Consider the following 13,431-nt stretch of genomic DNA (forward strand, 5'->3'; position numbering starts at 1 on the left):
CTCGTCCGACGGGAATCGCGACACTTCAAGGCATTTTTAAAGGGACTGCATGCATGGGGATAGATTTGGATATGGGGCGTAGAGTTGTAAAACTACCTTAGGCTGCCACAGACTGTCATAAGTAATGGTAGAGTGCTGTAGTTTTCCTAGTAGCCTTGTTAGTTAAGATCGCAACCGTATTACCTGTACGCTAGGTGTGTTGCATATCTATCAGGCGTTACCCCATTTCAATCTCTTTGTCTCTGTGCACGATCAATGTATTCCTCGATTCTCCTAGAAACTGAAAGCGGTGAACTGACTAGAAACTGAGTGAGGATCCATAGGGCCACACAGTCTACAGAACACTTTTGTTCTGCACAGTTCTCATCTAATCTGTTACTTAAAAATAAACATTATTTATAGGGCGGGTAGCCGAGTGTCTCCCATTTGTCTGTAATGTGTTCCCAGATCGACCGGCATCTCCCGTGAAACTGTCATCAGCACTAAACTTGGCGCACCATTCCACAACCGTGGTTTTAGACAGATAAGCTGCCCCCCTTTCTTTTTTAAGAGTTGGAGCCCCTCCATCCACACCGCTATGATGGCCAACTCAAAAGGTCTATAGCCATCTCTGCACAAGGGTTAGCTTTCACTAAAATGAGATGTCGCAGGATGGGGGTATTGCGATGTTTGCGTGCGTCTGACTAAGGTTAACCATTAATACGCGCTCATCTGGAGATAGTCGAAATTCGAACGAAGGGTAGTGGTTACAAGGGCAGAGGAGAAAGAAGTGCCAAGGGAAGAAAACCTCTGCGATAGTTATGTCGGGTAGTAAGAGCAGTAGCGGATGTCTTGCTGCCTGCGACAAGTCATGCAAGGGTAGGCTTTGTTAGATGTGGGTATCGCGCATTTCGATACCTTTGACGTTGTGCGGTGCTGTTATTCGGCGGCTGCCGCTGGATGCCGGTGTTGATCTCTCGGTCAGCGTCGGCATACCTGTAATAGTTAGGTTCATCATTGTTTTGTGTCCGGTAGGTCATACGTCAGATGCACAGTGTAGGGTAATGTTGGCGATATTTTTTTGTGCGTCAGTGGGTGAACCGACTGCTGCCCATGGAACGGGAATGTTGCGGTGAGACTAGTTCTTCATCGCCTGTGCGTTTCAACGTTTTGCGGTCTTTTATTTTCAAAGATATATTCGTTTTGTTGAATATTCATCGCGAGGTAAAACGGCGTACAGGTCTGGCTCGCAATTTTTACTTGTCATGAATATTCATTATATCGAGTACCGTGCTAGAAGAAAGAGATTGCAACGTGTGATCGTCATTGCCTCAGAATGATCACAAATCACTCTACGAGAGCAAAATCGTTATGTATTTACTGCATTTTCTCCGTCTTATTTAAGACGTGCTACTGGCTCAGCAGCTGGAAGATTTTGAATACAGAGAACATACATCACTTGTAACAGCTACTATAGTTATAGTTTTTTTAACACAACCGTTTGCAAAACATCAAGTTTCATTTTCAAGTACACCTTTACGCTGCTTTCCGCAACATTACGGTGTGCGAATCACATCGTGATGCTGCGGAGGGCGTTTATGGGTGTTACAGGTGCACTGGATAATGAATTTAATATTTAGAAATTTTACCAGAATTTCCAGACTGAAATCATTCCGATTAACGCTATTAAAACAATATTTACTCCGATTTCAATTTCAACGCGTGGTCATTTTCAAATTTTGTGGGATGTTGTAACGCAGTCTGTAAAATAAAGCTGTGACATTCTGTGTAACAGCAGTTGCGTCTGGTGTCGTGAATTTATCTGCTGTTCCATATACTATACACTTTAGAAAGCTGGTGAAATAATGGAATTATCACTTAAGATTAACCTTCATGTAGTAGGGTAAACGGACGACAAAAGCGGTAAGCCTACTTCATGAAATTTAAAGTTAAGTATCTATATCATTATTCCATCAGCTTTCTAATGTGTATGGTATATGGAACAGCAAATAAATTGACAACACCTCATGCAACTCTTCTTCCTCAGCATGTCAGAACTTTATATTACTAAGTGCATTAAAACATCCTACAATGCTTGGAAATGACCACCTGTCGAAATTGCAATCGCAATAATGTTTTAACACTCTAAAGCGGAATGATTTCATTTAAAAATTTCACGAAGGCTGTGGAGCCAATCATCATCAAACTTCTGCACATCAGAACTTGCCTGCTATGACATGGAAAACCACCTAAAACGTAGATCACGATAGCTGGACTAAAATTTGGAGGTCAGTTCAGCGCACCATTAGCTCAAAATTTTAATAGAGGATTACTTTGCAGCTCCCTTCATAATTGGGAAAGGAGAGATGACTACTTTGTGATTGATGCCCGTATGTCATGTCAAAGAGATCGTAAGATAGTGTATTTTCACAGCATGGAAATTTGGAGCATCGGTAATCGCACGCTGGAACTGATATTAACGGTGCAACGCTCTTTTTGTGTCATGGTTACAACTTCAGATTGCTAAAGATTTGGAACAAGACAGCCGTCTTTTCACGAAAATTCATAGTTCTGAATGGAACATTAGTGTCGTTTTTTCCATCTTATCAGTACAGCTGTACACGAGAATTCCGCCGCTATGGAAGGAAAATCGTAGTTGGTACGTGTCGCTTTCCTTTCTGATAAAGTCTTCGTTTCTTCTCAAGTAACATTACTTTCTCATCGATATCAGCAACGGAAAGTTCGTTTGACACGCATGCCATGCTATATTCTCTCTCTCTTAATTCCGTATCTGCTTCACAGTGTGTAGCAACTGCGTTTTCTTATTACGAGTCTTGAACTTCATGGCGCTACAATGTAATAAAACAAGCTCTTCATTAACAGGAATTCTTTCCTAAAACGCCTGCTACACAAAACAGACAGAAACCCAATAACATAAACCAACCTTTCTTTTTTTTTTTACAGTAGCAGACTTTCAAAAAAGCAGTTTGAACAGACCCAGCTATTATTAGGTCAGCCTTCTGGCCCTCTGATACCTGTCCACAAGTCCGCCCCCGGAAGCTGAGTGGTCAGCGTGACGGAATGTCAATCCTAAGGACCCGGGTTCGATTCCCAGCTGGGTCGGAGATTTTCTCCGCTCAGGGACTGGGTGTTGTGTTGTCCTAATCATCATCATTCCATCCCCATCGACGCGCAGGTCGCCGAAGTGGCTTCCAATCGAAAGACCTGCACCAGGCGAACGGTCTACCCGACGGGAGGCCCTAGTCACACGACATTTCGTTTCACCTGTCCACAAATCTGTTACGAAAGTTCATCATATCGTTGTCGTTTGTGGCTTATGTAGATATGTATTTCGATATAATTATTAATTAGGAACCATTAGCGATTCTTTCATATTTTGGGGCTCGACTCTAAGCAAAGAAATGAGAGATCATGTACTTACGTCATCTAAAGTTTTGCATCACCCCATTATTTCGAAAGTAATGGCACAGGAAAAAAATTCGCCCTGATGCATGCGTATATATACATTTGCAAATTGTCTAGACCACCAAGTAAAGAAAAGTGTGTGCCGACGAAGTCATGTGTTTCTCACATCAAGGCGATACGTGCTGGAACGTCCCCTTTCTCGGATCCAAATTGAAACCGTCGCGTCATACCATCGATGAGAGCAACAAATTTTCCCACTCTCCAGTGGCGATAGGTCTAAGTCGCGCAGAGTACTTGTCGAAGTCCAAAAACAGCTCGTTTCAATACATCCCACACGTTATATTCGATTGATGTCCGGGGAACAAAAAGATCACTCCATTAGGTGATTCTAGCATGTTGAAGGAACGTGTTCACGAAAACAGCACGACACGTACGCGAGCTGTCATCTAGTAAGATGAAAAGTCACCAAATTTTGGTGATTCGATCGTGCTATTGGTTGCAAAATCTTGTAGAGCCGTGAGGTTGGCATCGATAACCACAAAAGGTGTTCAGTGGCCCCATGTAACGCTACCTCAGAAGATCACTCAACCACCACCTTGTTGCACACTTGGGACACAGCGTTGAAGGCTTTAGATATTACCGATATTATCAAGGTACAAACAGATCTGACGCAAGCACGCCCTACGATGACTATCCTGTTGCATAGCTACCGAGCAAACATATATTCAAACAGCTGTAACATGGAAACGGTACTTTTCAGGACATGGGTTCAACTTCAAAATATTGTCTACTGACTCCCCTCTACAAGTTCTAGAAGTGTGCCAGGAGAAGCTTAGAACAGCAAGTGCAGTCTTTCCGCTCCGCCAATCGCTACCTGTATTGCAATAACATTAATAGCCCATGTCTCACCCAAGCCGCGCCAAAAACGTAATTTTTTTTTCTAAATACTTGGCCACCCGGAGCCCTCGCTTGTATTTCATTGCTGCCTAAGCAGTGCATATACAGGGCTATTCAAAACCAAGGAAAAGATTTCAGACATTTATTACTTCCAAAGTACAAAGGATAGAAACACAATTCCAACGTTCCTGGAAAGACAAAAGTTACAATTTTTATGCGTTTAGTGTGAGTACCATGTGTTGCACGATAAATATCAAACGGTGGCTCATTTCTTGCCACACACAAAGCAGCTGGTCTCTCTAATCGAATTCACAGAAACAAAAGGGGACAAAAACGCGGTCTTTTGCGTAACATTGCAGATAAGTCTGGAGATCTGGTAGACCAGCGACGATGAAGATCAACTTCTGTTCCTCTTCTTCCAGTCCAACGCCCTGGAATGGTGTAATTCAGGTAACGTCGGACGTGCTTAGAGAATTTCATTGTGTGCGTAAAAATCTGAACATTTCGCTTTCCAGGAACGTTAAAATTGTGTTTCTATCTTTTGTAGTTTGGAAGCAATAAATCTTGGAAATCTGTTCCTTCTTTTTTCAATAGCCCTGTACTACACTGCAGAGCCAAAGAAACAGGTACACTTGCCTGCTATCGTGAAGGGCCGCCCCGAGCACGGAAGAGTGCCGCAAGGCGACGTGCCATGAATTCTACTAATGTTTGAAGTAGTGATGGAGGGAACTGAGACCATGAAGCCTGCAGCGCTGTCCATAAATCCGTAAGAGTACGAAGGAGTGGAGATCTCTTCTGAAAAGATGTTGCAAGGCATCCCAGATATGCTCAATAATGTTCATATCTGGGGAGTTTGGCGGCCAGCGGATGTGTTTAAACACAGAAGAGTGTTCCTGTAGTAACTCTGCAGCAATTCTGGACGTGTGGCGTGTCGCATTGTCGCGCAGGAAATGCCCAAGTCCGTCGGAGTGCACAATGGACATGAATGGATGCAGTTGATCAGACAGAATGATTACGCACGTGTCACCTATCAGATTCATATCTAGGCGTATCAGAGGTCCCATATCACTCCAACTACACACGCCCCACACCATTACAGAGCCTTCACGAGCTTGAACAGTCCCCTGCTGACAAGCAGGGTCCATGGATCCATGAGGTTCTCTCCATACCTGTACACGTCCATCCGCTAGATACAATTTGAAACGAGACTCGTCCGACCAGGTGACATGCTTCCAGTCATCAACAGTTCAATGAATGTGTTGACGGTCCCAGGCGAGGAGTAAAGCTTTGTGTCGTGCATTTATAAAGGGTACACGAGTCGGCTTCTGCTCTGAAAGCCCCTATCGATGATGTTTCGTTGAAAGGTTCGCACGTTGACACTTGTTGATGGCCCAGCACAAAAATCTGCAGCAATTTGCGGAAGAATTTCACTTCTGTCACGTTGAACGGTTCTCTTCAGTCGTCGTTGCTCCCGTTGTTGCAGGATCTTTTTCCGGCCTCCGCGATGTCGGAGTTTTGATGTTTTACCAGATTCCTGAAATTCACGGTACACTCGTGAAATGGTCGTACGGAAAAATCCCCATTTCATCGCTGTCTCAGAGGTTCTGTGACCGATCTAACAACGCCAGACACTTGTTGTGTTTTATATAGGCGTTGCCGACCGCAGCGGCATATTCTGAGTGTCTACATATCTCTGTATTTGAATTCGCATGTCTGTACCAGTTTCTTTGGCGCTTCAGTGTATAAATTTGGACGAAATCGGTGGTGACGAGTAGACGCGATCCTGTTGTGAGTGCAGTGGACGGTCGACGCGTGCACGTGTTCGCTCTGTCAGCAGATGGGTGTGCGGCGAAGTACCTCTACTGGCTAGTTTGGGACAGTATGGAAGTGCATTCGGCCGCATCTCGTGGTCGTGTGGCTGCGTTCTCGCTTCCCGCGCCCGGGTTCGATCCCCGGCGGGGTCAGGGATTTTCTCTGCCTCGTGATGGCTGGGTGTTGTGTGTTGTCCTTAGGTTAGTTAGGTTTAAGTAGTTCTAGGGTACTGATGACCATCGATGTTAAGTCCCATAGTGCTCAGAGCCATTTGAAGTGCATTCCGATCACTTTAGTGGCTTACATTTACAGCCGCTGACTCGTTTCTTCTTAAATATACTGTAGCGATGAATTAAAATCTTTAGAACAGGCTCTCACTTTTGATTAACACTTTCGTGGGCAAAATTATTGAGCAGTTTTTTTTTTTTTTAATGAATGGAGATCAGATAGTAGTTAACAGGTAGATATATTTCTCGTACAGAATATCAGATTTGCTCCAACTGCGAAACTGAGGTCATACAACAAGTTGGGAATTATTCTTCCCACTGCCTTTCCTTGGAGTTAAATGACAAAAACAACTTTTTCAATATATGTCATATTTATTTGATAAATTTACTTCTCTTGTTACAATGATTGTTCACAATTACTTGCCATGAAATTTTCTGAAACATGGGTCTATGAAAAGTGATATTTGACGATACGTACAAACACAGCGAGTTCTCTTTTCCGCAGCTTTGGCACTACAATGACGGCACGTCCATTAGGTTTCTCCTAAAATGGGTTGATTATCCCCTACATCCATACGACGATAATATTCAGGTACTTTACTCCTTTTTGCCAGAAAGGTTTTTGTCCACGCCTTTTTTGGGATGAGAAGCCAGCGATCAATTGTCTGGCTAGATGCATCCTGTATGTGAGCTGATCATGCTGTCCACTTTCTCTTTTACTAATTTTCCACATGATAAAACTGTTCACTGCAACAACATCCACCAGAAAATAAAATATTCTGTGCTACCATTTTACAGAACGTCTGCTAATAGCATACCTTTCTCGTAATTGATCTAACTTATCGACACCATCCATTATTTTGTTGTATTCTGCCACAACTTCAGGACAAGAAATCTCTGTACTAGTACCATCCTTGTTTTTCCTTTTCACTGTGGCTGTTTCTCATGGGTCATGAATTGAGGACAGTAAAGTGACTGGATGGTTATCCATCCATTTTACTGCAGAAATGGTTCCTTTTGTTTGAAACTGTAATTCTCCTCGTTCCAATTTTACGTGGTCCTTCATAAATTTGGGTAAATCAAAAGTATTTACCTTATGCTATAGCTTTGAGGGAAAAAATCACAAAATGTCACGCAAACAGCACTGAAAGGCTCCTCTACAGAGCAACACTCAGCTATACAATGCCTCTGCGCGAAGGTACAACAAAAACGGCGTGAACTTCCGATTGGAAGTAGTATCCTATACTGTTCACTAGGTGGTAAAACCGTACACAGGTGGGAGCTGTGAATCCCACGGGACTAGGAGCGAGTTCATTGTAGTGGGAAGCATGTTTCCCACAGTTCATGAAAGGGTTAATGAACGACTAGGCCCAAGTTTTGCACATATAATAAATTTTATTACAGTGTAGTTCCTCAGAAAATGTTCACATTCCTTGGCACTCAAAAAAGTACTGTACAATTTACATTCATTACACTCTTTAGCCTTTAGCAAACAAATTTTGAAATAAATACGATCACTATCAAATTCTCTTTAAACCATTGCATTAACACCAAAAATTTAAGCAAAGACTTTCGAAGTGAACTCAGAAAGAAACTCGCCTCACAACCGGGTTAAAGATTACCTTTCCCTTAAATAAAATATACTAAAAGACTCAACGTTAAAGAGACACAAGCATAATTGCATTTAAAAAAATATTTACCCAATTAATAAAATTATTGAACGTTCAACATTATCTTAGAAAACCTTGAACAAAGCAAAATTTCTGCAAGCTTAATTAACCACACATTTAAGCATAAGCTTCTCAGACAATTATAGTTCAATAAGATTGCTAAATTACAGGAAGAAACTACAATGTAGAATTTTACAGTCCTGCTCTGGAGACATGCCCTTTTTGCTCTCCGAACGGACCCACACGACCGGCGTACTCCTCTGGCCCAAGGTAGATAAACATTGAAACTAGAACAAGAAAGCCTGCTAGAACACACACAAATCTGCTATTAGAAACATTCCTACCCACGGCCTTATACACTCCTGGAAATGGAAAAAAGAACACATTGACACCGGTGTGTCAGACCCACCATACTTGCTCCGGACATTGCGAGAGGGCTGTACAAGCAATGATCACACGCACGGCACAGCGGACACACCAGGAACCGCGGTGTTGGCCGTCGAATGGCGCTAGCTGCGCAGCATTTGTGCACCACCGTCGTCAGTGTCAGCCAGTTTGCCGTGGCATACGGAGCTCCATCGCAGTCTTTAACACTGGTAGCATGCCGCGACAGCGTGAACGTAAACCGTATGTTCAGTTGACGGACTTTGAGCGAGGGCGTATAGTGGGCATGCGGGAGGCCGGGTGGACGTACCGCCGAATTGCTCAGCACGTGGGGCGTGAGGTCTCCACAGTACATCGATGTTGTCGCCAGTGGTCGGCGGAAGGTGCACGTGCCCGTCGACCTGGGACCGGACCGCAGCGACGCACGGATGCACGCCAAGACCGTAGGATCCTACGCAGTGCCGTAGGGGACCGCACCGCCACTTCCCAGAAAATTAGAGACACTGTTGCTCCTGGGGTATCGGCGAGGACAATTCGCAACCGTCTCCATGAAGCTGGGCTACGGTCCCACACACCGTTAGGCCGTCTTCCGCTCACGCCCCAACATCGTGCAGCCCGCCTCCAGTGCTGTCGCGACAGGCGTGAATGGAGGGACGAATGGAGACGTGTCGTCTTCAGCGATGAGAGTCGCTTCTGCCTTGGTGCCAATGATGGTCGTATGCGTGTTTGGCGCCGTGCAGGTGAGCGCCACAATCAGGACTGCATACGACCGAGGCACACAGGGCCAACACCCAGCATCATGATGTGGGGAGCGATCTCCTACACTGGCCGTACACCTCTGGTGATCGTCGAGGGGACACTGAATAGTGCACGGTACATCGAAAGCGTCATCGAACCCATCGTTCTACCATTCCTAGACCGGCAAGGGAACTTGCTGTTCCAACAGGACAATGCACGTCCGCATGTATCCCGTGCCACCCAACGTGCTCTAGAAGGTGTAAGTCAACTACCCTGGCCAGCAAGATCTCCGGATCTGTCCCCCATTGAGCATGTTTGGGACTGGATGAAGCGTTGTCTCACGCGGTCTGCACGTCCAGCACGAACGCTGGTCCAACTGAGGCGCCAGGTGGAAATGGCATGGCAAGCCGTTCCACAGGACTACATCCAGCATCTCTACGATCGTCTCCATGGGAGAATAGCAGCCTACATTGCTGCGAAAGGTGGATATACACTGTACTAGTGCCGACATTGTGCATGCTCTGTTGCCTGTGTCTATGTGCCTGTGGTTCTGTCAGTGTGATCATGTGATGTATCTGACCCCAGGAATGTGTCAATAAAGTTTCCCCTTCCTGGGACAATGAATTCACGGTGTTCTTATTTCAATTTCCAGGAGTGTACATACGTTGCAGTCTTTAACATGCAAATAAAATACAATAAAATAGGGGCCATACAATTAAGAAAACAACCGCGCAACTTAATTACGAGTAAAAAACCTTAACAATTACACACCTCTCTTTAACTAATGACAAGATTTCGCAACCAATTATCATATCCCGGCTTAGTCGAATATTAATTAACGACAAGTAATGAGCAGCACCAGTATCATAATCTGAATCTGAACTGAGAAAGTTTTTATACGACGAACGAGCCTGCACAATTCTTTAATTTTTGCGATAACCACAGTTGTCGTTGGAATGATGCTCACTAGAAAGATAACAGTTGCGCCTCCTGGTCGCTCAGTTCCGTCAGCCTCAGTGCTTGCCTCGGACGGTGAAGAGAAGTCTTCCGAAGTAAGAGTGATTTCAGGTGTGCCGCAGTGGAGTGTCGTAGGGCCGTTGCTATTCAAAATATACATAAATGACCTTCTGGATGACATCGGAAGTTCACTGAGGCTTCTTGCGGATGATGCTGTGGTATATCGAGAGGTTGTAACAATGGAAAATTGTACTGAAATGCCGGAGGATGTGCAGCGAATTGACGCATGGTGCAGGGAATGGCAATTGGATCTCAATTTAGACAAGTGTAATGTGCTGCGAATACATAGAACGATAGATCCCGTATCATTTAGCTACAATATAGCAGGTCAGCAACTGGAAGCAGTTAATGCCATTAATTATCTGGGAGTACGCATTAGGAGTGATTTAAAATGGAATGATCATATAAAGTTGATCATCGGTAAACCAGATGCCAGACTGAGATTTATTGGAGGAATCCTAAGGATATGCAATCCGAAAACAAAGGAAGTAGGTTACAGTACGCTTGTTCGCCCACTGCTTGAATACTGCTCAGCAGCGTGGGATCCGTACCAGATAGAGTTGATAGAAGAGATAGAGAAGATCCAACGGAGAGCAGCGAGCTTCGTTACAGGATCATTTAGTAATCGCGAAAGCGTTACGGAGATGATAAACTCCAGTGGAAGACTGGAGGAGAGACGCTCAGTAGCTCTGTACGGGCTTTTGTTAAAGTTTCGAGAACGTACCTCCTTCGAGCAGTCAAGCAGTACATTGCTCCCTCCTACGTATATCTCGCGAAGAGACCATGAGAATAAAATCAGAGAGATTAGAGCCCACGCAGAGGCATACCTACAATCCTTCTTTCCACGAACAATACGAGACTGGAATAGAAGGGAGAACCGAAAGAGGTACTCAAGGTACCCTTTGCCACACACCGTCAGGTGGCTTGCGGAGTATGGATGTAGATGTAGATGGGTGTGCGGCGATGTACCTCTACTGGCTGGTTTGGGCCTGTAAGGAAATGCATTCGGATCCGTTTATCGGCTTAAACTTGCAGCCTGTGGCTCGTTTCTTTTTGAATACACCGTATCTTTTTAAGTGTGAGACCTCAGTTTCATCTACGGTTCACATTGTCGAGTAATACGATGCCGTCGACTGTGAGTGCGGTGTTGCTGTTGCAGTGGTGGCAGCCCTGCTGCTGGTGCCGCTGGCGGCCGGCCACCCCACGTCGCCGCCGTCGGCCGCAGGGGGGCGCTCGGCGCACGCCGGCCCCCGCGACTGGCACTCCTGGCCGCCGCCCTACGAGGACGAGGACGACGACGAGGACGGCTTCCTGGGGCCGCGCGCGCTGCCGCTGGAGGGGCGCCCGCCCGAGGAACCGCCGGAAGAGCTGGTGCCGCAGGACGCCGACGTGGACAGCGAGATCCTCGCCGAATACGCCCGCGAGGTGGCGGCTAGCCGCGCCGCCGCTCGCGACTCCGACGTACCTCAAGGGGACGGCGCAGCCGGAGACCAGTCGGCCGCCAAGGCCCTGACCACCAGGGATGTACAGAATGTTGCGCCGTCGGTGTCCAACTCCACGGTCGTCGACGCGGTTTCGTCTAGTCAGTCAAATAATTCGGGCAGTCGCTCTAACTACAGTAGCGATAGTGTGACGACCGGCGCGAGGGAGAGCAAGTCTTTCAGCTCTTCGGTGGCGCCAATTTCTGTAGCCCCTGTGAAGCCTCTGAAGGCGGAGACGGGGCATAACAACGTGGAAACCGAGAGCAAGGCGGGGACCGCGAGGGACCGGCTGCCGACGTCAGCTCCGGTCGCCCCCGTGTCGGGGAGCAGCACTGCCGCCCCCGGAGCCGGCGAGAGCGCCGAGCCGCAGGGCGGCGTCGCGACGGCCCGGGCCGAGGTCGCGCCCCAGGACAGCTCCGACGCGCCGCAGGCCGGCGTAGCTGCCTCGGCGGAAGCCGGCAGCCCCCAGCCGGCAGAAGAGGACGCGTACGCCACGGCACCTGCGGAGGCAGTGTCGGAGACGGGCACGGACGAGTCCTCCGTGCCGCCGGAGGAAGAGAGCGGCTGGACGGCGTACGACGCCTCCGCGGCGGCGGCAGCGGCGGCCGACGACGACGTGGACGTGGTGGGCCAGCAGGAGGAGGCGGCGCCGCGGTCTCGCACGGCGGAGCGCGAGGCGGCCGACGAGGAGGAAGTCCCGGCGGAGGCGGACGCGCCGGTGAGCCGCGGCCGCGTCGCGCCCGCTGCGCCGCCCACCGCCGCCATGGACGCCGCCTCCATCACCGGCATCGCGCTCGGCATCGTCGTCTTCTCCAGCCTCGTCGGTGAGCACTCCGCTCCTTTTTCTCCGACCCACTGTGCATTAATTGGGGCGGGGTTACCTTCACCCGTACTTGGTGTCTGACGAGGGGTGTACTCGATGGGGGACAATAACGAGTTTCACAAAATAAGTTAGATGCCTCCCAACCACCGGACAGACGTATCAATTTAGTAACAATTTAAGGAAGGGAGGAACGTGTAATCTGTGGTGAAACGAGGGCAAAGGGTGCCAAATGGTCTCCATACAAACAAGATAATTTCGAAAAATATTCAAAATATCCACGGGTGTACTGCCGGTCTACAGTGTCACCAACGGGCACAATATTTCGGCGATCATACATGTCGCCGAAATATTGTGCCCGTTGGACACTGTAGACCGGCAGTACACCAGTGGATATTTTGATTATCAAATACGCCGGGAGAAACTCAAGAATCACATCGAAATATATTATTATTATTATTATCACAGAGTAAATTCTGTATATTAGATTACTGTATGTGTTTCTTGAGGGGGAGTACGGCAAGAAAGCAAGAATGAATTTGATTGTTGGTGTTAATAACGATCATCCTCCTCTACCTTCGCTGCATTACTGCAGATGACGTGTCACTGAGCACGTTTGTTCTGTGCATGCAGTACACGTGAGGCGCCTAGTTGTTTCCACTGCACTGTGTGGAATACTTAGATTCTCTTATAGTTCACTAACCTGCTGTCTTCAAGTTGATGTCCCCAGCACAGAAAACAGGAGGCAGGACGTAGGTTCTGTATCTTGAGGCTGAAACTGGCTTTTAACGAGGTGCTGTTCTGAAATAATGTATCACTTCTTTGGGATGCCACCCGCGTATTTTAATATAGCCACACGAGAAGACTACATGATCTTAATACACCTTCTGATACAGCAAAGTACATGAACAAACACAATGTTTACGATACATGATCAGACACAATGTTTATGAAAATGTATCTTTACACTATTTGTGGAA

The 13,431-nt window shown here is 46.8% G+C and overlaps 1 protein-coding gene across 17 annotated transcripts in view; it reads left to right on the forward strand.

The window, feature by feature from the left end:
* Positions 1–13,431, forward strand: part of LOC126278161 (skin secretory protein xP2-like) — a 522,599-nt gene that overhangs the window by 492,148 nt on the left and 17,020 nt on the right. For all 17 annotated transcript variants that reach the window (XM_049978142.1, XM_049978182.1, XM_049978060.1 and 14 more), the window contains one exon: positions 11,310–12,455. In XM_049978142.1, coding sequence (XP_049834099.1) covers positions 11,310–12,455 — 1,146 coding nt within the window. The remainder of the gene's footprint in view (positions 1–11,309; positions 12,456–13,431) is intronic.

The sequence above is a fragment of the Schistocerca gregaria genome, chromosome 1 (assembly GCF_023897955.1).
Source record: "Schistocerca gregaria isolate iqSchGreg1 chromosome 1, iqSchGreg1.2, whole genome shotgun sequence".
NCBI classification, from domain to species: Eukaryota; Metazoa; Arthropoda; class Insecta; order Orthoptera; family Acrididae; genus Schistocerca; species Schistocerca gregaria.